Here is a 25,931-nt window from a genome sequence, read left to right on the forward strand (position 1 = left end):
ATATTTCTAATCACCATTCTGTTTCTTATTCAGTAATCAACCTTCCCACTATAAATACACTCATTCTTAGTTTCTCCTTTCTGGTTCCTCTCGTCTAATCAGGCTACTTCCCCGTTTGAGTCCATGTTCTCCTCCTGTCTCCTTGCTGTTTTTTCCCCAATGAATTTATTGTTTTTGTTTTGCTCCCTGTGTTCCCTTTGGTCATTGTAAAAAAAAAAAAATAATTTCATCATTTTTGGGTTGTTGAACACTTTACCCGCAAACTGCCACTGCCTTGTGCATTTAGATCCACCTAAACTGCCATTGAATTAGGAGACTTGCACCTCAGAAATTGTGGACATGTCCAGCAAATCTGTCAGTGCTTGGCTTAGGTGTAGATAATAAGCTCCATATTATCTGTCATAAGACAGAAACACAGGGCTGACATACAATAGTTTTGGGTTTAGAAATTAAGCAATATTGTTCATGCCTTTGTCATACAGAGACAGCTCATCGTATTTTTTGTAGTTCTATAGAGGTTTCTCTCTTACTTTTCATGTATTACATTTCTTGTGGCAAACACAGATTTAAAAATTCAACTAGTCATGGCATTGTTTCAGAAGTGTAATTATTTGTCAGTATTGGCAAATGAGTTCAGGTTTCCGATCATATTACTCCACCGAGCAATGTGACCTTACTTTGTAATAAGGTTCCATCAGAGTGATCTCATTCTGATGTTGCATTCAGGCAAGCTTATTTCCCATTAGCCCTAAGGCAGATAGATCGTCTCACTGAATAAGTCAAACAGCAGATCGAGGCATACTGATTGTGACCTTGAGGCCTGTTTAACATCGTAATATGAAAATGTCATCCAAACGTCTTGCGTTGCTGCTGTGTTTTTACTGTGTTTTTACTTTCATCTCACTCTGGCTCACATCACCGCATTTCTCGCCAACATATAGCAGTTTCTCTAATGTTCTCTCTCTCTTTCTGTTTTTTTATCAGTTATTATTTAAGGCGTTTTTTCCCAATTTTTGCTCATTCTACCCATTTATATTTTTATTTTATTATAATTTTCTTTCCCAACTAGATTTATTTATGATGTATATCATTTTGCAGTTGTTGAATCTCTTGATTTGTTTCATCTATCTTTTCTTACTTTCCTCTTGGAGATTCTTCATCTTCATCATCGTCTTTTGGTGCATTATTTTCCTTATCATCACATGTAAGAAACTTACTTTATTTTTTGTAGATTAACACTTGGTAAATGTTTTTTTCTTTTGTCCTTTTTGTCTGTCAAAAACCCGTTATAATAATTTGAATAATATAAGAATCAATTTATTACCATTAAAACCATAAAAACAAACGAAAAAAACTGTTTAATGTAGCAATCTTAGCATATTTTGCAATTTTTGGAGTGAAAATACCGTGGAATATAGGCTGGTATCAGGTTTCACATGCTGCTTTTTTATAGAGAAGAACTAGATTACTGCTACCATTTTATATCACTATAAAGTCACTCAGACATATAGGGTTTTTAAGAGAGGACATTAATAGAGTTCAGTGTCACTTTGTATCAAGTCTAATTCATGTCTGTGTGGCGTTCGAAATAATGACAAAATACTGCCATATGGTGCATACCCTTTGTTTTTTTTTGTGTTCTGGATTTGGTTAGGTGTTGGGGGGAATAATTGACATTCCCTCTGCAGAAGAATCTGGTGCAGTTAACTAAAATCTGTGTTATAAATGCTTAAATAAAAACAAAGGATTCTTAGTTACCTGAAACGTTTGAAATCTGATATCCAGCTCCTTTAGGTCACAGTTTTTCTTAAGAGTGTACTTGTCAATGTGTTGATTTAAGGAAAAAAGCCAGTAAATGGCCAGTTACTAAGTTTTGAAAAATGGTGAAATATAGCTAGAGCTTTTGAAATCTTTTTTTTTTTTTCTGAGCTTTTTGATTTTATTGTGATTTAATCTTTGCTGTGGTAAGTGGGTGCAATGTTACTTTAGAAAAACATAATGTTAAAGTTTTCTTTGTTTCCTGTTAGTCTTCTGTTATTAGATTCATTTGTATGTGGCTGCCTGAAACTTCATCATGTTTCAGTTCAAACTATTATCTCTTCTACAGAATCCTAAATTTCAGGAGCCTGTGACCTTGGACTTTCTTGACGCCGAGCTGGAAAATGACATAAAAGTGGAGGTAGTGTTTCCAGATTAATAAATCACACTTGCTCAGGAAAATCTAGAACATTAAATGCTTGCATAAGATAAAAAAAAAACTGTCTTCAAATATATTTTCAAATATACCAGCTATACTGTCTCTTTTTCACTTTTAAGTTGATCACTTCTTATTTTTCTTTCACAGATAAGAAGAATGATGATTGATGGAGAAATAGGAGAAAGTACTATTGATACTTTGGTTAAAACTCAAGATGAGGTAATGGTGAAAATGCTTAGTTTTAAAAGTCTTAATGAAATATATATATATTTTTTTTTCATGTGATCTGTAAATGTGCAGATCACATTGTAGTTGTATTTTCTGTACAACTGAAAACAGCATTTTAAAGATGGCTTATTGCTCCTCTTATGGGAATCCTCATTTTATTGAAAGGCAGCCGCAATTCTATTGAACAATTTTTTTCATCTTGGTCCTCCTACCACAGGTAACAAAATCTGCTCTAAGATGTTTCCCTATAATCTGTGGAATTTCAATAAATATTTCTCTGCTTCTCCAGTGCAGTCTTCAGAACTTTGATCGGTTTATCAGAAATGGGTGATTTCTAGCAATGTGTTGCACACTGTCGAGCATTCCATTCATGCACACAAAATCCAAATACTGTGTTAATTCTTGGTCACTGCGAGCTGACCACACCTTCTTCCTAATCCAAATCGTCTCTAAATACAATACCAGGGCTTCTATTTAATACTATGAGAAATACATCTTGTAGTTTAATGACAGATTGAAAATCCTCCAGCAGAACCTGTCTCAGTTTACTACAGAATATTGTCATTAGCGCAGTGAGTCGTAATGTCTAGCAGCAAGTTTATTTTAAAACATATACACTCATGGAAAGGTGGACACAAGAAAATAAGCCAAGTGGAAACAAGTCACTTCAGTCAAAGAAGGCCATCAAAGGCAAATTAAAATTCTGCTGAAATCTCCAAGCTTGGTCAGAAAAAAATTAGTGCAGAGATAGATTCCTTTTTATTTCTGTCTTCACTTTTTTGAGACATCCAGTTATTCATTTGTCTGGAAAAAAGGTTAGCACCTATGAGTACTGTACCATACCAGCTGTAAAATATTATGATTGATTCCATGTGTAGAGTTACTTAACAGTCAAGAGAGCTGACTTAGAATTCTTCCAAAGAACACTGCTAAAAATATATTATAAAAATGTCCTTCAACTACAACCTTTGCACAAATTTTTTTCTTCCTCTGTGGAAAAAAACTGTAATCTGTTTTTGAAACTAGGTGAATAAGAAGAGGCTAGGGACTATAATTTCAACAGTTGATATCAATCAGTCTCAATCAGAAAACAACACATAAATTTACTAGAAATGTGCCGAGTTATAATACAACACTTCTAGTAGAAATTTAGAGTATTATTGTAAATATATTAATAATTCAACATTTATCCATTCAAATTAAGTTTATTTAATCAAGGTCTATTTATGAAATAATGTTATGTTAGAAACAAAGCAACATTTGCTTTGTACATAGATTTTCTAGTCTCAGGCTAATTTCACTGTCAAAACATTTAGTCTTCATTGCACTTGAGGATGTTTTTGTTGTAACTTTCTAATGAATAAAACATTTATCAATAATTTTAAGGAATTATAGATATTCATGTTTTGGATGAAAAATATTGTCCATGGCTTGTTGATTCCTTATTTCCATTGTTTGAAATGATAAATAACTTATAATGAACTGTCTATTCTTTTGGCAGAGATATATAGACAGAGGGGTAAGAACCTACACATGGGCTCCAGTCAATGGAACAGATTACAGGTGAGACAAATGATGAAGTTGATGAAGAATCATGTTTAACAAAGCAGGGACTCATCTCCTGTTTGTATTATCCCACCAATGAGTGGGATAATACTTGATTATTTTTACACATATATAAAAAGCGCAACTAGTTTAATCTCACTTTGATCTGTTCTGCAGCCTGGCCCTTGTTTTACCTAAATACAGTGAAAACTTCATTCAAGCTAAACTTGGGGACGATATAAAACAAGCCATCTGTGAGTACAAGATTCACATAAATAGATTCATAACATTCAGCCTAGTTGGTTTCTCAAAGATTATCTTGCGTTTTTGTTTCACTCTTGAGTATCTGTTGTAGTGTTTGCTGTAACCACAACCAAGCCTTTGTATTTTCAGCTCAAATGCCTCCAGTCCCACTGTGCTGTTCTTTTGTAGTTTAACCCACTGGTCAGTGGATCTTTACTCCCTCGCAAACTCCTCAACATGTCTTTCCCCTCAAGTACCCGACTGGAGCATTAAAGCTTTTGATCTTTTCTGCATTGGACACTTCTATACCTCCTTACTCCCTTCATCTGGCTCTCATCTGGCTTAGAGTACAGCGGACATTTCCTCATCTTGTCATTATCTCTATTACTAGATGGTTTTCTTTCTCCACATTTCACAGTTATAGAAGTGTCTCTATAGCCAATTATACTTTTCATTTTGTCTTTAATTAGAAATTTTCAGTTTTATTTTTCACCCAGAAATAATCTACTTCAATCCACCATCTCAGCTTGTTTTGCCTTAGTTTTCCTTCTCCCTTCATTTGCTATTCTGTTTCTTCATCCTTTTATTTATTTATATTTGCTGTGCCTAAACTTCCAAGGCTTTCTCAAACTGATGCAGTCAAGCTGTCTTCTCCAAAGGATGACAAAATACATAAAATATTGTATAGCTGCTAATATGTCATGTAAATGTATATACTGTATCATATAGGTGTGTCTAACTCTTGTACAATTTATTAGAATGTATTTTTTGAACTTTTCCTCTTTATCCTTCTTATCTGCTGGAATCTGAAAGCTTCACCTTGGGGCAAGTACTCCCTATTTTTGTTCTTCTATCTCCCTTCAATGCAACAATCACTGCATGAGCCTTTTTCTTTTTTATTATTTGTGTTTGTATGGTTCCATGGGACTGACTCAAATCTCAAGTACGGTAGTCTAAGTTGAGTAAATTTCTTAAAATATGTAATGTTGCTGAGAAATTACATTTTCACACTTTAAATTATTTTCATAGCCGTAATTCCGATTGTTGGTGAGAGCAGAGTCTAAATCATGTTTAAAGTCACTTTTAGAAAAATTACTTTGATATGTATTTGTTTTTCAGTTGACATCGCTACTAGACCTGTTTGTCTCCAGTACTTTTCCTTTCTCCTGCTTTCAGTAAAAGGAGATTTTAAGTGCTTAGCAACTGTTTAGAAGAGTACATGGCTACCAGTTTATTAGTTACAAAGTCAAAGTGATATTTTTGTTTAAAATTTACATTAACTCAATCAATTTAGACAGAATTGTAAATTATTTGGCTGTATTTCATTAAATAGAGGGGGAATTCTGACGAAATGTTAATTGCAGTTTGAAAAAAATAGAAAGGCTGTTACTTTGATGAAGAATATAAGAAAAAAACTGAATTTAACATGCCATTTTCTGGTTTAAATGAAACTTTCATAACTTTGACATGACGCCACAAAGTATAAACAACTAATGGTGCAGTAATTCCATCAAATGAGATTTCTGAGAGATGGTTAGTTTCAGCCTCCATTTCACTATTCCTCTGCAAAGTTTGTCACTGTGCCATAAACGCTGTCAGCACATTTACAGGCCTGTTAAAGAAAGCAACACACCATGCCTTACAGCTGCAGACTACTCTGATGGCGATTTGGGACTCTAAAGTTCTCTGTTCAGCCGTATAGGGTTTCACTTTGGAGCCAGACCACCTCAAGCTTTGTCTATCTTATCAGTTTCATGGAGTGGGTGGTTTCTGCAACCACTCATCTAATAGATACAGTGGTAAGAGTCTCTTCAAAGAGTGTAATGATTGAGCATATTTTTTTCATGTCTATGAAAGGAACATTTGTATTTGTAGAATATATTACCTTATACATGGGGTGAGCAAATGATAAGGATAAGGAAAAGGACTGAGAAAAAAGAATGACAAAATCCATTAAACATAGACATTCAGACTAGTCTATAGAGACAGAGTGACAATGAATCTGCTTGTTATGTTTTATATGAATGAAGTTGTTTTATTCTACACCAGATTTCCAAGACCCCAAGGAAAGTGAGTGCTCAGTAATTGCTTTCACAGACTGCACCACATGAGTCAATATATCTTAAAGGGATTGTCCAAACGTCTTCAGTTTAAGAGACCAGAGATTGATGACTATTGATGTCTGTCATGTCATTTATGAGATAAGAATAACAAGATGGTATTTTAAATGAAATACAGAGACGGAAAGGAAAGTTTTAGAGAAGAATTCTACCTTGCATTTGTTGCGTTTTATATGAACAAGATCTTTGATAATTTTGGGGTTTTGCTTTATTATAAACTACATCACACAGTTGTTTTTTTTTTTTCTTCTTTACATTTTAGTAAGAATATTCTCTCATTGCAGAGTAGATTGTTCATTACGTGTGGAACATATCCACAAGATTCATCATCTTTCTACATTTATGACATAATTTGCCAGATGATAAATGCATTTTGACCACCCTTTGTCTTTTTTTCTTTTGCTGCTGCCTTATTCTATATCCCTTGGGTCACAACAGGGGAAGAAGGTAAGTATCAGTTACTCATTCATACTTTCCTTTCACTCTTTCTCTCTCTACTTTAATTTATCTTCTTATCTCTGTCCAGAATGTTTCATTACTTTGAGGCTTTTGTGATATGTTCATTTCTGTCTCGATGTAACAATAGTAATCTTGTGTAGAAAAGAAAAATCAGTTTTCATGTCATGTATTATTTTAACAACCATGAAAATGTATGCCGAGCAGTCATCACATTGTGAAAACCAACATTTTTGTGGGATTTCAGCAACTGAATCTGTATCCTCAATGAAATCAGTTTCATCAAGTGGATAGGATTTTGTACTCGTTACCGATGTTAGTTCACCACTGATTCACATCTAATGAGTTTGAAAGAGCTGATTTAGATTATTTGAAGGAATACAAACAAAGTTTGATCATTTGTGTAATTCACAAAGCCTTCACAAAAAAAGATGTGCAACTCAAACTGCAGTCAAAGTGCCTGTTTGTATTATCATAGTTTTACGACATTTGAGAAGACACATTGAGGGGAAAGTCACAGATGTATATCTATGTATACTTATATAGGTAGAGCAAACGGCACATAGTGGAAACTAGGTGTAGTGAATTAGCTGCATTTATTGCTTTTCAGAATGTGGTAGAAATGTCATAAAAGGTTTATGTACTCCATGTTCAAAGAGCTGGACTTGAAAATGCTTCATATGGTCTCTTTATTATACCAATAAACAATCGAAATAAGTCCCTAAAATCTTGTTTTTGCTACTACATATAAAATATGTAAGCTTTACTTTAATATTCCAACAAGTATTATTTTTTTTCACATTGATAAATTACCGTTACTAAAAAAGCATTTCAACTTGTTTAATTTCTTCCTATATCTTTCTACTGGTTAATACTGGTTTTACAGTTTGAATACTGCAAAATAGTCACAAGCTTATTGCTTGAACACGGAACTGGAGTCATCCGTAAATTTTGGTGGCTTCTCTTATAGTGATCCATTGGAATTTTATTGCTAAACAACATTCCTTTTAATTGTGGAGTGGAAGTCTTGCAAACCAGGGATAGGCTGGGTAAATAAAAATCCATGAAAATTTGCTTTGGTAAAAAACAGTCCATGATTTGTTGTTGAAACATGTTACAATAATTTTTTCTCTTACAGAGAATCAATTAAAGCGACAAATCATTTCACCTTCTTTTGGAATGTAATGCTTTAGAAATGCTATCCCAAACTTGTTACTTGTAAGTTATTGGTTCAGTCTCTGATTTGTACGATTTTGAACTGATGTGCTTCACCTGCTGTGACCTTGGTGTTTGCTGTAAGGAAACTTTTTTATATTTTTCTGTGTCACCTTTGTGACTGGAAAAATTGACTTTACCTACTCAATTCAATGAACATGTTTGCACATACATATCATTTGATCTTTTCATTTTGTGAATAAAGAGATAGAGGTAAAAATGGTGCACTTGCCGATTGCTATTGACTACAGATGGGAGATAGACATCTACTTTGAAGGAGTGCTGATAAAACATGGGAGAGCTTATTAGCCATTAAAACCCCAATGTGGCAACAGTACTCCTTTAAAGTGAAGAATGTGTTGTGTGTGTGTCCATATATATATATATATATATATATATATATATATATAAAAAGTTACTGCCTATGAGTCTAAAACAGGAACTTTTTGTTTTCAAAGCCATGGAGACTATTCAGCTGGATAGGTTTGACGAGTTTGGTTATACTTACATTGCTCCAAGGTGAGTAGGCTTTTTATTATTATTCCACATCATTTAAAAGGAACGACAGCAAAATACGGGTATGTTATTTAAACTGAACAATGTTTCTTCAGGGAATACTGCAAAGAGGTGAAGGTGTCTCTCAACAACACCCAGTTTCTTCTCGACTTCAACCAGTACATTGACAGAAGTACTGCAGATGCATGTGAGTCATGCGTCTCTTTCACTGCAACTTCACTTGGCCCATTTGTAGCAGTTTTGTTAGTTTCATGCATTATTTGTTTTCAGTTTTATTTTTAAAGACAATCCCCTGAAGTTTCTGACCCCAAAGTTGCAGTTTGTTGTCATAAATGGTGCTGAACAAATTTTTGTCTAAGCATATAAATAGCAAATGCATGGTACGCTTTAGTGGTTATTGTGGTGGAGATATTATATCTTATAGATATTATGATCTGGTATAAACAGGATGACTCCACAGTCATTAACTAGATTTCCTAGGCACACAATGCAGTCATGTTACGTGACTCATGGTTTTTGATTTGTTGCCCTCTAATGTATCTCAGCATGAATATAGTTTAGCAATATCCAGCTAATGGGTTACAGTATCGTTGATCCATTTTTACTCAAGGTCAAATCAAATACTTTGGGATTGATGTTCCTACGTTTGGTATTTTGAATCTTGATTAAAAGATAGTGGCAGTATTTAAAGCAACACTTGAGGAAGCAGTGGTGGAAGCATGTAGGCATTTTAAAAGCACTGGCGCAGATGATCATTTCAAAAAGAATTTCCCTTGACATGGAGGCTGAAACTCAATCCCTTGTCATCATCTGCCTTCTAACAGCCAGTGCTTCACAAAGTACTTTCTGATCTCTAACATATAATGGCCAGTCAGGTCACCCTCCTGGATGATTTACTGAAAAAGGCTATGAAGTATTTTTTTTTTTCAGTATATTTAAAAAAAAAAAAGAAAGAGTTGGCTGCTACTTTTTACTGGCTATTACCTTTACATTGTGGATACAGTTATAAACAGATGTGGGTTGTGGGTTTAGTGTACCAGTGGCATATGACCAGGATCCCTTATACATGGGATATCCATTCTCCCTGCCCATATCTATCAACGCTGCCTTTATTTCTTTTAAAATAAATTCTTTCCCATGTAATGTGGTGTTGTAACATTAGTAATATGTGAAATGTATCTTGTCTTTAATCCACAGGCAACGAGTCTCTCGTGAAACGACTCATCCTGGATGCAGGCCTGACAGCTGAGCTGGTTAAAGTTTGGAAAGAGCAGTTGGTGTGAGTGCCAAGCATTATAGTTTTAAATGATTTAAATCACCTAAATATGGAATCTTCTTTGCATTGCTCAACCATGGACAGCCTTGGTTAAATGAAAATAATATCTGCTTATATTTCAGTCTATGCTACATTTATACATTCTTTCTCTGAACTTTGAGAGCTGATGTGTGTTTCATGCTCCATTTGTTGGCAAACAAAACCAAGGTTTTTAGCTTTTTTTCTCTATTACGGATGATTTGGTCTAATCTTTCTAGTGAAACACGATGAAAGCATATAAAAAAGCATATTACACCAAGCATACTGAACTGAGCCATGGCATGCTTTTTTGAGAGGAAAACAAAGTAATTACATCAGTGTGTTGCGTTTTATTATGTTTCCATATGTTTGAAATCATCGCTCAGGTTTTCACGTGTTTATCATTAGAACATACAAAACAAAAACCAGTGACCAGGCTTAAATGTAAACGTATATCTATAGCTTCAAGCAGTAGCACACTTGTTTTGCAATTGACTGTCATTAACTTTCAGATGTAATTTGGTGCTATTTTCTCTTTTCAGAGATGGAACAGTAGCAAGGTTTGTTGCAACAGATGGAGGAATCACTAGAGTTTATCCGAGAAGGTATTTTTCCATCTTTGTTTTTTATTTCTGTTCATGTTGTAGTCCTATATGCACTCATACTGGAATGTCATGATACAGAAAAAAACGTAAGGGATTCATGGAGTAAGACATCACAAAGGTCGCATGCAATCACCGCACCAGAATAGCGTGTTGTTTTTTTTTTTCCTCTTGCCCTCTATATTGGTGTTGAGTGTTGCAACAGAAAATTTGTGGATTTAGCTGCTATGTTTAGTAGTAAAAACAAAAAATTATCAGTTGACCTGACTTATGTTTTTTTAGATTGTACCTCAAGTGGCAAATAATCAGATTCAAGTAATAATTACATGTGAAAGACTATATGCCTGTATTTCCGAGCATATAGTGCCAGTTTACACCGCAGTCATGTAACTATGTTACCTTCAGTTGTTTTAAAAAGCTTTATATATCAAATATGACTTCAAATAAATTTGACTTAGTAATTTAACTTCCTAAAATTGGGTCTTTGTCTCATTTTTTAAAGCTCTTTCTCGTTCTGAAACTCTGCCTCCAGAAAGTCATCACAACGGTTCTCCTCTATTAACCCTTTAACATTGTTTTTGTCATCGGTTCACTGTAAAATTACTCATAAAACTCTCACCTAATGCACAGTTACAACAAGAATTTGCCAATTGCTGCTGACTAGCCTGATGGAGCTGACTGGGAGGGAGTCATGGGTGAGGGGTCCTCTGTGATGTGTAGCTCCAGTCCACCCAGTAGTTTTGCACACCTGAATGACTGCCATGGGAGACTAAAGTATTTCTCAAACATGGGTGACAGTTTGTGATGAGGGAGTAACATTATAACATGATATAAAGCTCAAAAAGTTTAGATTATATAATACTGCCCCTTTTCAACCATTTCTCAAACCAACTGACTTAATTCAAACAAACGGTGATAATCATAATCTAAATGAGAATCCACATAAAATACTCATGTCTGTTATTTGTCTCTTGTTTATTTGTACTGAATTTGCCAATATTGCTTTAACATAATGATGTTTTCAGTGCTGGAGAAGAATGGACAGAGAATCCTGAGACATATGATTCCAGCTTCTACAAGAGGACTTTGGATAATGAAATATATATATTCACAGCTCCATCTTTTAACAGTAAGTGTGTATGTGTTAAGGTCTTAAATAAGGTCTTGTGTACTGTGGATGTGCTCCACTGCCTTTGGACGTGATCCCAACATTATTGGCAACCATTAGACTTTTTGGCCTGTTTGATATTGCTCACTTTATTCTTGTTCTTCTCCTCCTGGGATTTTCAGCACACATCCCCACCATCACTCCCCTTTCCTCTGTATACATCCTGTCATCCCCCACTGATCTCTCTAACAGACATCAGCACTGGCAAATGTCAGTGCTACAGCTACAGCTCTCTTGACTGAATTAACACATGTTCTGTTTTCATAAGCTCTATTCATAAATTACGGAGGAAAAAGATGGATGAAATTATCTACCAAGAAAATCCATTATTTGTTTATTTAATCATTATGCTGAGTGAAAAATGATCCCAAACATCTCCTGTCAAACATTTGTGCAGGTAATGAAAAATAAAACTGTTCATCTTTCCCTGTGTAACATTTGAAACTGCAGCAGAGGTCAGGGAGGCTGTGTCCGAATCGGGTATCCTGGTGAGCAAATCAATAGACCTCTTCATCGATAAAGTCATGCTCAAACCAGCAGGTCAGTTTTACCACAAAACCAAAACAGTGTTTGGTTTGTTCTTTCTCCCTGCTCATCACGACTGTTTTTGTGTTTTATGATTTGCTCCTTAGTGGTGGGAGTAAAACTCAATGTTTCATTCTGGATGAGCAGTTTTATCAATGCAACACTGAAACTTAATGTAAGTACTATAAATGAAATTTACTGAAGGAGTAAGCTATATTAAAGTCACTTGGGGGATTCCATATAAATTAAATGCAAATTGTTCAAATTTTTCATCTTCTAGTGCAAAGATGAGATTTGTGGCTGTCTCAGGAATGACAAGGTACAACAATTTACACTAAATATTGTTTATAAAACAGCATACATTGACTGGAGTGTATGGTATCCTATTTTATTATTTAATAATTTATGTACTTATCTTTTGCAGCATGTGGATTGTGTAATATTGGATGATGGAGGATTTCTGCTCATGTCTAATCAAGAAGAGTATATTTCCTTGGTGAATAACCACTAACACTTATGTTATCTTAAATTATCTTAGCTCCTCATTGTTTTTGCTGGGCATGTATAAGCCTTTAATTTGTTTTAGTCATGCTTATTTTAATTTAACTTATTTTTATCTTAAATTGTTTTATATGATCTTTTAGCTTATAGCTTATCTTGAGCTCTTAGTTTATTTTATTGTATCTCTCTAGCTGTCTTTTTTTTTTTTTTTTAACCATATTTTAGCTGTGTCTGTGTCTTATTAGAGTGTATTATTCCAGAGTTAGAAAATGTCTAATGGAACTTTAAGATACAATTTATTTAGTTCTACTTCTCAACACACTTGGTTATGTTTGCTTTTGTCATTTTGTCATAATCGGTTTCATATACTGGATAAATGAATGTCTTATAGCATCAGTAAGTCATAGGAATGTCCTAAAATCTTTGCTCAGAGCTATAATCTTACAGGACAGCAGAGCATCCTTGTCTGAAGTAAAGCACAAGTCACCAGACAAGGTTCAAAGAGAAGGCAGATGAGTTTTAGTCAGTAATGGAGGCTGCAGTGAAGTTAGTCTCCTGTGAATTTAAGAGGTCTGCTCCACAACATAAACTTTGGCCCTTTATGTCTGACCTGTGCCCCTGCCTGTCAGTGGTAGAATTTATGTTAGAGTGGACTTGAAAACATTTCATGTCATTCAAAGCAGGGCATGTACAGTCTTTGATACCTATCGGTGTACATGTTTCAGGCTTTTTATCTTGGTGTTTGATTGTTTATCTTTTTAAGAGATGGTTTTGTGTTGCTTCTTATGTTTTGATTTTGCTTATGGTTTTAAAATCTCAGACACAATTTTGAATGAAAGAAATGTATAAAACTGACTTACACAAAATAGGACTGAGCTCCAAACTTATTTATGAGCTGGGATTAGTAATACAGTGTTTTACTTTTCTGTTCCTAAACTCTTTTAGATAGGTCAGTTCTTTGGCGAGGTTGATCCGGTGCTGATGATAAACTTAGTCAACACATCCCTGTACTCCTTCAACAAGACATATGACTATCAGTCTGTGTGTGACCCAGAGAAGGACAACAAGGCAGCAGCAGGACCTCGCTCCATATATGTGGTCAGTTACGTGTTCTATGCATAAACATACTTTCATTTATTGGTGACCAAGTACTTCTAAGTGTCTATTCCACTCTTTTTTTTCTTCCCACAGCCTACTATTGCAGACGTCCTCAGTATAGGCTGGTGGGCTTCCAATGCTGCTTGGTGAGGGCTCAGATTCTGTACTTGTGTGGTTTGTTTATTTATGTTGGCATTTGAGAGTGTGAAAATACTTGTTGAGTAGACTTTAATGTGTTGGAAGACTATTCTGGCTTGGTCAGTGTGAGAATTGCAAAGTTATACAACATTACGTTGCATTGTTTTCTACATGGTTGGCCAAGTCCAGTATAACCACCTTATAACATGGATTGGATAATATTTCCCATGGCATTTACATCACCGGTGACTCTAACCTCACACAGATGTGTTGCTTCTTCCAAGCAGCTATTGGTTATAAACAAGTGAAAGATATTCAAAACACATGCTAACAAATGATAAGTTGTGTTGTTTCCTTTTCTTTTTTTCCATGTTTTAGGTCAATCCTTCAACAGATTTTCTTCAGTCTTTTGTTCCCTAACCTTTTAGAAACAGGTAAGGCCAGTTGCTTTTCAACATCTTTTTTTCTGAATGGCGTGAGAACTAACGCGCAAAAGTGGATCTAATTAATACCACTTGTATCCATTAAATCCCTCTTCACAGTGAATTTAAGATCACGCTACAGTTTTTATGAGCTCCACAATGGTTTGCTGGTGGATAGACCTCTGTTGGATTTTGAAGTATTTATTTCAGTGTGAAGACAATCATTAAAGTCGTACTTTTTCAGCAGCTAATGAAGAGCTTTTTTTCTTGTTGCTTTAGTTGGTAATACCATCACAATGCTGCACCACGTACTAGGTTGTCATCTTGACTTTGTCACGATATACATGAATTACTCACAGAGATGGGAATTTCCTGCAAATCTACCAGCCTAGCCTTGAGTTAGAGGACCAAACACTGCCAGAATTTTAATCAGTTATCATCATCATGGAAAGATGTAGTTGGATTTTCTGGGAAAATGCTGGGCACTATAAAACACACAACATACACTTCAATCATTTTAACCATTGCAGTTTACTTTGAAACAACAGTACCTGGACAAATGCAGTCAGACGGAATCAGAAAACAGAAGTTCCTCAATTGTCTTAAAGTTGTTGTTTTTTTTTGTTTGTTTGTTTGTTTTGTTTTAATGACTTATTCTGCAACAACTGTAAGATTATATTACGCACTCTATGAACCACTGACCACATGCTATTTCCACCTATCTTCTGATACTTACCATCAATTGTGGGGCTTTACATTTGATAAGCTCATAGACATATTTTTTTGCTAGAAAAACACAAGCAGGTGTTGCTGTCTCCCAGCAACCAGCACAACAGTCTTGTTTCTAATGAGAGGTATGTGTACTCATCTCTATTTGGGCGCACTATGCCAGGGGTGCCCAAGTCCAGTTCTCCAGAGCTATTATGCTCCAACGTCCAACACACCAGGATCAAATGAATGGCTCATTAGAAAGCCTCTGCAGAGCTGAGTTATTCTAGTGAGGGAAGTCAGCCTTTTGACTTGGGTGTGTTGGAGCAGGGATGCATGTAAAAGTTGCAGGGTACTAGATCACAAGGGCTACGACTCTGCATGCGCAAGGGACCTCAGTAAAATAATGTATTCCTTTTAGTGTGGAGGTCGTATTTTGTTGACTGCAGCTGTATGGTAAGCTTTCTTTGGTTAATATTGCTAAAAAATAAGAACACATTTTATTTGGAGGTGCCTTTCTAAGTACTTAAAGACACTCTACAAAATACACAAAATTCATGAACAGATTTTGTGTGTTCTAAAAGTTTTGAAGACACATTTGTGGCCATACAGCTCACTGCCAAGAGCATTACATTTATACCAGGTGTGTCAAATTTATTTTTATTTCATGCCACATCAAGGTCACTAATGTCTTCAAAGGGCCAGTTGTGGCATAGGTAATTGATAAAACTATCTATTAAACTGTTAAATAAAAATTGATAAGGATTAACTGATACAATATTTAAGCTACACAACTGTTTTCTCTTAATTTCTATTTCAAGAAATGGCTATGGCATGCTGGATTTAGCATGTGAGCCTTGAGCTTGACTTGGAACATTACAAACTTCAATTTAAGATTTGCTGATGATAAAACTGTGGAGGGGTTGCCACCACAATAATGAACCACCTCCACCTAACCAGCCACAAAATATTCAACTGTAACTTTTACATGGAAGGTTTCTTCAATGGAAGTTTAAGTGACACTAATAATCAGCAATTAAAAAGAAAAAAACTTAAGTTATTGAAGGAAGCACATTTTAAGCATCTTTGTATCTGATTTATTCACCAGGTTACTGGTTGTCTCACAACTTGCTTAGTGGTCCAGCTCTGGAACCTCTTTTATCATTAACATTTTCTTTTTTTTTTTTCAGTGGAGTCAGCAGATGATGACATACCAGATGCCATGTTCAAAGAAAGCTGCATCACAGAGCAGACTCAGTACTTTTTTGACAATAATGAAAGATCATACTCAGGTGTCCTAGACTGTGGAAACTGCTCCAGGTACGACTAATGTTTATTTATAGGAGTAGGGTGCATCAGTGTAAATCTGGATTTGCTCATGTATCAGTTATTTTTTTCTGCACATCCTTAAAATGAAATGCACTGTGTAGAATTTTCCACATTTTATGCCTCATCCAACATAAACTCTAACAGCTTCAGAGTTTTGCAAACTCTGAAGCTTTTTGTAGTTTCTCGTCCACCCTTCATTTTTCAGCCTGATTTTAACCAGCTGTTTTGTGATGAGCTTTGATCAGACACAGACCACCTGATGTTTCAGTGACTTAATGGAAAGAGCAAAGACGTTTTAGTCTGTTCTCCTTTATTCTCACTTTGGCAAGGATTCAGACTCGCTAGTTTTTAGAAAACTGCACATTTACTTTGCCATAAACTCTATTCTGTTTCATACAGTGTTGGGTTGGGGAGTTCAACCCAACACTGTATGTTGGGTTGAGACAGTATGGCTATTATTGACTGTTATATGCCTCATGAGTCTAATGTTTTACTCCGCAAAGTTAACACCTGTAGTTTCAAAGACATTTTTTCTTCTGATTGCCATAAAATACTACATTTCAAGGGAAAAGAATTGCATGAATGTTTACAGCTCATAGTGATGGGTCAGTTTCAAAGTGGGGAAACGCTGAGGTTACAGCAGCAGTATGGACATGCTTAGTCCCACAAAGGTAAAAAAGAAGAATAGAAGAATACAAGGTTTCATGGTAAACATAAATTTACAATATAAGAATAATACTGTGCAGTTAAGAGAATGCCATACTTAGATTAAAGGTATGTGCAGCTGACCAGGTTAATTTAGGGAGGAAAAACATTCAAGATGTGCAGGGATATGAGTGGACATTTGTGCATATATAAATGAATCTAAAAATATATATGTATGCAATAGAATGTTTACAGAGACAGTGTTTGAGACAGTATATATATATATATATATATATATATATATATATATATATATATATATATATATATATATATATATATATATATATATATATATATATATATATATATATATATATATATATATATATAATTTATTTTATTTTAATTTTTTTGTGGTTTCTGTGCTTTTTAGGATGTATCGTGCTGAGAAGCTTCCCGACACAAACCTGGTGTTTCTGATCACTGATGCCAAGGCAACATGTTTATCATGTGACCCCAGGCCGCTTCGTCAGGCCGAGCAACCCTGTATCCTTTTCTTTTGGCTTGTAAAAACGCACCAGATTTTTACTTATGTGCTTTCCAGTTCAACATCCATCACCCACAGGATAGTGAGGCTTTAAACTGACAATATAAGGAAGCTCACCTAAGGAGTTTGTAGTAGTTCCCCAGTGGCTTTTCAGATGTGGACCGTTAACCAGATGTGCAGCATGAAATATAGCCTCACTCTTTTCTTGAAGCAGAGCTCTTTGTGCGATTTCATTGAGGCTGTCTTCAGGTTAATTTGGAGATAAAAGTTGGAGGTAATTTGTAATGAAGGTTTGTTTTTATATGTTCAGAGTATGTATTTGACACCTGCTTTATTTGTCATCTTCTGTTTGCTTTATGTAAATCTGTCACTATAGATACACGTTGGGTTGAAACATGAACCAAACTATAGATAAGATAAGCTGGATAGCAATTCAGTTCATCAATGTGGGGGTGGGAGTTGTAAACACAATGTTCACAGCTAATTGTTTTTTCCTGACTGTGTGATCAGCTGAAGGACCAAATCCTTGTGAGCTGGCTCAGAGTCCCAGATACCGCAAAGGCCCTGATGTATGCTTTGACAACAATGAAAATGTAAGGGACAAACCCATTCTATACTTAGCTTTGTGTGGAAAAAAAACTTATTCCATTAGTGACATTACCCGGTCCAGTTCAGTCAGTCTTACTTACACATTTTTTTTATTTACACCTCAATGCTCATAGGGCTTTTTTGTTTTGTTTTTTTGTTGCTTTTTGTTTTTGTCTGCCTTGCATCATCTCATCACCTTTCATTCTTGTTTTGTGATTTTGCATACCAAGGATGAGCCACTGTGTCCTGTCAGTCGGGGTTCCACTCTCACCTCTGCACCTCTTCTGTTGTTTCTGTTTCTGACTTCAGGGTCAGTTTCATCACAAAGCTTTATTGGGGACAGTTTAGCCAATCAAGTTAAGAAATTGCAGAGTGATCCCTGTAGCTGATTTAATCTTGTGGGCTTTATCCCTTAAATTTAAAAATGTTGTTTTTGTTTTGTAACCCTTTAATAGTTTGAAGTTCAAACTCCAGTAGCTGTTGTGCTTCAAAGTAATGACTTTGTCCCAAAAGTACTTGCTAACTAGTAAGTTAGTTAGCAAGTACTTTTGCCTATTCTGTTTGAAGCCACAGGGGTTTTGAGTTTTGGCAGCCATAAACTTAGTTTCTTACTAATTTTACTCCATCGTTTTTTTTGTCATATGTTTTTGAAAAATGTTTCTATTGGTACTAAAGCTTAGTAACTGTTATTGCTCATAATTATCTCTAAATAATTTCTAAAGTCTTTTATTGAGAAATACTTAACGTTAATGCAAATCGTGAAGTGCAATGTTTAAATGTCTTTTTCAAAATTTCTGCTATTTGCCCTGGTTTCCTGGTTATCAGGCTTTTAGATCAAATCCAGTTCTCGGAGAATGTTTTTCTTTAAATGTTGCCCACTAGCTTATTTAGGATTTACTACAAGTTTGCATTGAGATTACAGTCTGGAAGGTGACCTGGATATGGGCATGAAATTTCAATATTCTTGAAGCTATTTTGCTTTTAGTTCCCTTTATGCAACTTTCCCTCCAGTGTGCTATAAAAAGTCCTGGCAGTTTTCCCCCTACATGTCCTATGTAGTCTGAAGCAAGGTTCATTAGATATCCAATCTTCATACCTCCTGTATAATGTCAGTCTGTCATTTATCTTTCTTTAGGGGTAGAATTGGTTTCTTTGCCATCCTTGACTATAGAGCAGATATCCATAGTAAAACTATCCATAATGCCACTAACAGCAAGACAACAGCCCAGTTTTTAGATTTAAGGTATTTGATGTCAAAACATAGACAAATACTAAATGCAAATTATGTATACGTAGTTTTTAAAGTCTATTGGGGGATTTTGCATTGCACCATTAAAAAAAAAAAAGAAGCAATTAAACAAAGGAACAAGGTGGATCAAATCACATTCAGTATAAATGTACCAAAACACAACTTTGAACAATTCATAGGATGTCTAAATATTTGGTAAAAAATGTTTCCCACACCTTTGTGAATCCTGCCTTTCATTGTGTTGCAACAATCATACTCCCAACCGGCCACTGATTCATGTGAGTGCATGTTTATATTATGAAGAGGCCTTCTAGGGAAGCAAAGGGGAGGGGAGGAATGGCAGAGGAAGTAGATGAACAGAGTAAAAGTGGTTTTGCCCTTTTCCATTTTCAAGCTGTCTTTTTTATTTTGGCTCAGCACCTCACAGGAAGACGGTTTGTGTCGAGGCCAGTCCATTTTGTCACTGGAGTAAACAGAGGAAGCCTCATATGGCTTTCCTGCTCTTTGAATAAAGAAGACTGCCATCTCTTTTCCCTAGAATTTTGCCGCGTTTAGATATACAGAATACACCCAAAAAGATACAAGTGTTGAAACAATGTAGTGCTCAAATGCATTAAATGGTATTAAAAAGAATTCAGCAAAAAAAATTATGACATTTTGAACATTTTCAGTATTTGAATTCTCTTAATAGAAATCAATTTTTCAAATCAATTTATAGATACAAAGTCTATGACTGAAGTAGTTCTGAAATTCATTAAACTGTTAACACACAAATTGTAACTTCTACATTTGAGTTTTTTGATCAAATAAACACTTTCTTGCAAAAAAGTATCTATGTCCCTCTAGCTACATTATTTTTGCAATGTTATAATTACAAACATCGATATATTTTACTAGGATTGTATGTGAACAAAAAGTCTCACAAAATTGGGAAAAAACTTTGAAGAAGACACAAGCGTTCTCCAAAACTGACAGGTCAGGCAAAGAGAGTTTCAATTAGAGAAGCTATAAATAGTAGCTATAAAGAAACGACCCAGAACAAAGACAAAGGACCCTAATCATACAACCAGGTCACACTTTAAAAGCTTATTTCAAAGCATATTTTTGTGTTTGAATGGCCTAGTCCTAATCTCTTATTTGTAATAAACACAAATAAAAAAAATTCCAACATGCCATAAATGTCAAATATGCTGTTTGTTGTATGATGTGTTTTATTTCTCACACACTGATTTGTCTGACAGGAGGATGATTCTGATTGTGGAGGAGGGAACCACCTAAGTCCAAGTCTCTGGTTGTTGCTTGGCCTCCAATTGCTGTTCTGGCTCACCAAATTCTTACTACAGTCATGACCCCTACACACACTCAAATGCTCACTCATGCACAGATGATCATCACATTGCACGAGATGCCAGAAGACATTCCACTTGCGCCATACAGGATGTATGCAGAAACATGTGCAACATAAAAAAAGAAGAAAAAAAAAACTGTCTCAGCATTTCCATTTTTCAATGCCAAAGGGTGCTCATCCATTTCCTCATCATTTTTAAAAGTGGAAACGTACTGAGATCAGCTGCAGTCATTTCTTTCATCTACAACTTAATCTTCTCTATGGTGCAAATGTAAGAGCTAACCAAACCCTTTAATTCTGCCTCATTTGTTTTTTTATTATTATTATTTATAAAGTAATGATGGAAGATGTATTCCACTATGCCAACTGGAAATCAAACAAAGACTATATTTTCACTGACAGCATTGATTTGTGAAGTTGTCAGCATTGTTTGTTGCATATAGGGCAATATGCTGTAAAGATGTTTTTCAACCAGTGCAAATATAATAATTATCATTTTTATTTGAAATTATATATATAGTTTTTTTTCCTCTTTATTTATTGATTTTGTTTGTAAAATCAACTAGCATTCAGTGACTTGCTAGGTGTTTCATTGTCGTAGCATGTGCTCACTAGAGAGCTTAAGTTTGCGTCATCACTTTGACACCAAAGCTCCTAAACAGTACCAAGGACCACAACTTTCCCAGAGAATGTGCACGCTATTTTTTCTTCTTTGTAAACAACATTCCTTGCTTATAGGAGTACAGTATAATTGTATTTTAGCTACAGCATTAGGTGTGTCTGCCTGCACTCTGTGCAGAGTCTTTTAGGTAAGTGACAACTTCAAACCTGGTTGTGCTTGGATTAGCAGTTTGGTTGTCTTTGGTTTGATGCATTGAATTCCCAGTGCCTACATAGTAGCTCTAAACATTCTGTTATATGAATGAAGCAGTGCACCAGAGTTGTATTCTTACCATGTATGCCTCTAGGCTAATGCTTATTTCACTATAGCAGGGAAGTCAACCCTGGCAGTGATCATTTAAAACGGGCCAAATTCACTGCTGTTGTTCTAATTCTTGAGAGCGACACCACACCTCAATAAACCACTCGTTTTGATTTTGGGGGAAAGGAAAACCAAACCTAATGCAGACTTGTCCATGTGTTCCAGCATCACTCTCTCCCCTTTATAGTCCTGTTTCTGTTCCCTTTCTGGATCACCAGACTCAGGAGCCAAGATGACTTGTGAATGAGCTCAGCATATCAAAGACTGTTTTATTTGTTTCATTCCTCTTGCAGTCACCTCCCTATGCTTGTTTCCTTTTGTGTGTTGCTCTTAAAGTGCTGTGAAGAAAGGCGCAAATGGGTTGGCGTCAAAATGCTGCATTGTGATGGGATGAGCTTGTCCGTGTTGTATTTGCCTGTGATCAGCATTGGGGCCTGCTGGAGAGAAATGTTCTGAATACACTACTACTACCAGTGGTAATTTTGCATTGCCTTACTTTGTCAATATTTACAAAGACCACACGTGGGTTTGGATCGGTTTAATTTCGAGCTATTTTACTGATAGCTGCTAAATTCTCTCTACCTTGCCTTCATGGTGACATCCTGCTGTTGAGTGATCAGGTTATGCTGTCTATCAAAGTTGTGTGTTGACTTGTGTTTTATCCCAGGGGTCCCGTGTCAATGTGCAGGCATGTGCGTGTCCCTCTGATTTCTGATTGTGCTTTAATACCGTATATGAAAATACTCTTTTGTGGAACTTCACTAGCCTGAATAAGTTTTGTATACATTTGTACACTAAAACTATTTACTGTATAAAAGAAAGAAAATCATGTAAAAGAAAAATGTTTATAATATGGTGTTGATTATTGTCCAAATATATATTCACAATAAAAGTGGTGTATTGTTATGACTAAGATTCCACCTTTTTCTCTCCACACACATGTTGTTTTGTTCAACATCCTTGTAAAAGGAAAGAACATCTGGACATGGGTTTCAATAACACTGCATCTGTAAAAGTATCTTTATTTCCTAATTGTCTAATAAAATCTGTTTGTCCTTCAATAATATACAACCACTGAAAGTAAAACTACTAACCAAAGAATATTAGTGTTGCTGCACTGCACAGAGTTAAAACAAATGTCTACTGAGAATAAATGGAAGCTGTCTTTCTTACGTATGCATCAGCAGAGAACTTTTGTAAAATGTCTGTTGCAAACTTATTCAATTTTAACAGACAATGTTTTGTGCAGTATCATAGTTTCAATTTACTTTGACAGGCTCACTTCTGGGACTATAGTTCCTAAACAACTGTTGGTAAATTACAAATTTGGCCTCAATCCAACCAATGGGCGGCCCTTTATCTGACCATAATGAAAAATAATAATTATTATTATTATGATTTATCTGTGTTGTAATTGAAACTTGCACAAAGTTGGCCAGCAATTGTAAGAAAGGTTTAATTCTATTACCAAAATTATCTTTCCAATGATTATTAATAAGAATATGAATTTTTGAACTGATATTTTTAAGAAAATTAAAATAAAGGCATTGTAAACTTCTTTTACAATACTTTACCTTTTGCAAGCCCAAATATTGTAAATAGTTTGAAACCCTTAGTTTACTAAATACTTTGAAACCAATATGACATAGCTAAGATATACGTATTGGACGCAGGTTCTTATGTTTTGTCAATGGTAGAAATTTTGTTCCAAATAAAGGAAAGCCGTGAGCAAGAATTTTATAAAAGTGATGTGCACTATGAGATTGAAAGAGAGTTGTAATACATGTAGTGATTGTAAAAATAAATTCCTAAATTATTGATTAAGCTGTGACAGAAATCATGTGTTTTCCTGCTGATCCAAGTAAATACTCTTAGATCAGAAAGAGGGATGTCGGCACAATTTTGGACTTTTTATGACCTGTATGTATTTCCTCTTAACTTCATCAATATCCCTCAGGCATTTTCTCTTTGGTAAATCTCTTTTGTGTGAATTTATCATCCAAAATTCCTTCACTTATCTAGAGCAATTTCTTCAACATATTTAGACTAGTGGATTGAGCATCTATTTTTATTTAATCAGTTTCTCAACCTCTACTTATACATAAAGTTTGTTTGTTTTGATGATGTTGGTTTTTTTGTAATACTAAAGTCACATGTCTTAAATATACATGCAACCTAAATAATCCAGATTAACTTCCAACCAGCAATCTATAATATGGGACAATAGAAATAAATTATTATATTTGACATTTCAGACTATGTTGGGACTGAAAGTGCCAACATCAAGGGATGAATTTATAACAAAATCTTCCCTTAATCTTTTCATAGATTTAAGGGATAAATTCTTAATCCAAAATACTATTGGAGATGTTTTACAATGTTAAACGGATAATGAATAGTACACAAAAGTCATTTTAATTTGGTTGATAAATTATTGCTCCATTTGCTCCCCTCATCCATCAGTCCAGTGTAAGCTTCCTACTGGAGGAACTTCTTTTCAGCGATCTAAAAGCTTTGTAAGCCATCTAACTCAGCAGTGGTTAAGCTGAAGCCTTGCAGTGGCTTTTTGGATTGTTGCCACCAACTGCAGGAAATGACGCACAAGATCAATAGTGCATTGACAGCATGGCCCATAGCTGGCTCTGCAAGAATCAGCTTGCGATTAGTGAACCCCTGTGAGGTTCAGTAACATGACTGTTATTATAATCATACCCGCTTTTACGTTTACTTACCAGAATACGCTATTTTTGGAGCAGTGTTGCAACCCTTGGACACATTGCAGCAAACTTCTCAGCCTCTAGGTCATGATATTTTGAGGACACTCACCCCAAGTCTGAATAAACTCCACTTCAAATGTGGTAAACGTAGCACAGTAACACCAGCAGCAAAACCATTAATTGGAGCTTTTTCTTAACTATAAAAAAGGGTTCCTGTAAGGAGTGACAAGGAGGTCACAATTTTTCCGTCATCATAAAATGCAGACACTGGAGTGAGGCTAAAATTAAAACTGACATCCTGTAAAAAGAAAAAAAAAAAGTACTAAAACAATCTTACATAATATCAGTGTGTGCTGCCAGAGTTAGTGCATGAGTACATGTATGGTATGCTTTCCAGTAATAGGCACAAACCTCCTATAAGTATTTAGCAAAACATTATTGAGGTCAAGGTGCATTTAGTATGACTAAATAAGAAAAACAAGGAATGTGATTTAAAGCACTTGTCTAAATGACAAAATAGACCCTAAACTGTTATTAGTTTTTGGCACATCTTTTAGCACCTGTTCTTCCAAAGTATCGCCCATACTGTCACCAGCTTCAACGTGTAAATATATGTGCAATCATTGAAATAAAGACTGTGTTCTTTTATACAGAGCAAAAAACACACACTTGGCATGTAACATCAGGAAATGCCAAGGTGCTTTCCAAACCCATTAATGGTACCACAGACCTCTCTGTTCTCTCTCTCTGTTTTTTTTTTTTCTCTGCTTTCAGTTTACATTGTGTGTGTTTGTGTTCACATGTATGCAAGCTACATAAATGAAAATTTGTCTTTATACAGGATTCAAAGTATTCACTCACCTTTGAAGTTTTTACTTCTTTTTACTTTTTTATTCCAGCCATTTGCTAAAATCAAAAAAGTTCAGATTATTTCTTATGAATGCATACTCAGCATCCTATCTTACAAAGATGGGATGCTGTATCCATTGCAACTTTGCAAAGTTCCAAAGTTTACAAGGTAGACTTTGTAACTTTATAAAGTAAAGTTACACATTACACATAATTTTAATACAGTGCTTTGTGCTCTGGTTAGATGAAAAGGTTCGTTCTTAAGGGGGCTATTCATTTTGACCCTGACAGTTATTGGTCTTTTGAACTAAAAAAAAAAAAAGAAAGAATCACATTTTTAATACAAAGGTTTTAACATGGTGTAGGCCCACCTTTTGCTCTGACAACATCTGTAGCTCTTCTGGATTGGCTGCCTGAAAGGTTAACAAGCTGGATTTATTCCTCATATAAACAGCCTTTCACAGCAGAACACACATTCTGATTGGAGCACGTCAGTTCAATGGCTTTGAGTGGAGCCAATATTTCTGAAAATACATTGTGTATGATAATGTTCAAAATATACATCTGATGAATACCCACACAAAGAATAAAGAAGCCCTTATCAGAGTGAATTCCTCTTCAGACAAATTCAGGAGAGTGATTTAGCAAATCAATCATGGTAAGCATTCTACAAATGCTTGGAACAGTCCATCTTCAAA

General features: G+C 35.2%; 1 protein-coding gene across 3 annotated transcripts in view; it reads left to right on the forward strand.

The window, feature by feature from the left end:
• The window catches only part of LOC122835732 (voltage-dependent calcium channel subunit alpha-2/delta-1), a 67,708-nt gene extending 45,151 nt beyond the window's left edge, over positions 1-22,557 (forward strand). The window contains exons 19-41 of one of the 3 annotated variants that reach the window (XM_044125016.1): positions 2,108-2,179; positions 2,345-2,416; positions 3,927-3,988; positions 4,148-4,224; positions 5,027-5,038; positions 6,772-6,780; positions 8,463-8,523; positions 8,616-8,707; positions 9,718-9,799; positions 10,357-10,419; positions 11,442-11,545; positions 12,035-12,124; positions 12,217-12,284; positions 12,390-12,428; positions 12,534-12,605; positions 13,556-13,708; positions 13,802-13,854; positions 14,225-14,280; positions 16,167-16,296; positions 17,387-17,499; positions 18,011-18,093; positions 18,319-18,398; positions 20,579-22,557. In XM_044125016.1, the coding sequence (XP_043980951.1) occupies positions 2,108-2,179; positions 2,345-2,416; positions 3,927-3,988; positions 4,148-4,224; positions 5,027-5,038; positions 6,772-6,780; positions 8,463-8,523; positions 8,616-8,707; positions 9,718-9,799; positions 10,357-10,419; positions 11,442-11,545; positions 12,035-12,124; positions 12,217-12,284; positions 12,390-12,428; positions 12,534-12,605; positions 13,556-13,708; positions 13,802-13,854; positions 14,225-14,280; positions 16,167-16,296; positions 17,387-17,499; positions 18,011-18,093; positions 18,319-18,398; positions 20,579-20,615 (1,680 nt within the window). In that variant the 3' untranslated portion in view covers positions 20,616-22,557. Of the gene's footprint in view, positions 1-2,107; positions 2,180-2,344; positions 2,417-3,926; positions 3,989-4,147; positions 4,225-4,363; positions 5,052-6,771; positions 6,781-8,462; positions 8,524-8,615; positions 8,708-9,717; positions 9,800-10,356; positions 10,420-11,441; positions 11,546-12,034; positions 12,125-12,216; positions 12,285-12,389; positions 12,429-12,533; positions 12,606-13,555; positions 13,709-13,801; positions 13,855-14,224; positions 14,281-16,166; positions 16,297-17,386; positions 17,500-18,010; positions 18,094-18,318; positions 18,399-20,578 lie in introns of those variants that run through there. The other 2 variants (XM_044125014.1, XM_044125015.1) reach the window with 2 other exon arrangements.
• Positions 22,558-25,931: the final 3,374 nt, after the last annotated feature.

The sequence above is a fragment of the Gambusia affinis genome, linkage group LG08, assembly GCF_019740435.1.
Source record: "Gambusia affinis linkage group LG08, SWU_Gaff_1.0, whole genome shotgun sequence".
In the NCBI taxonomy this organism is placed as follows: domain Eukaryota; kingdom Metazoa; phylum Chordata; class Actinopteri; order Cyprinodontiformes; family Poeciliidae; genus Gambusia; species Gambusia affinis.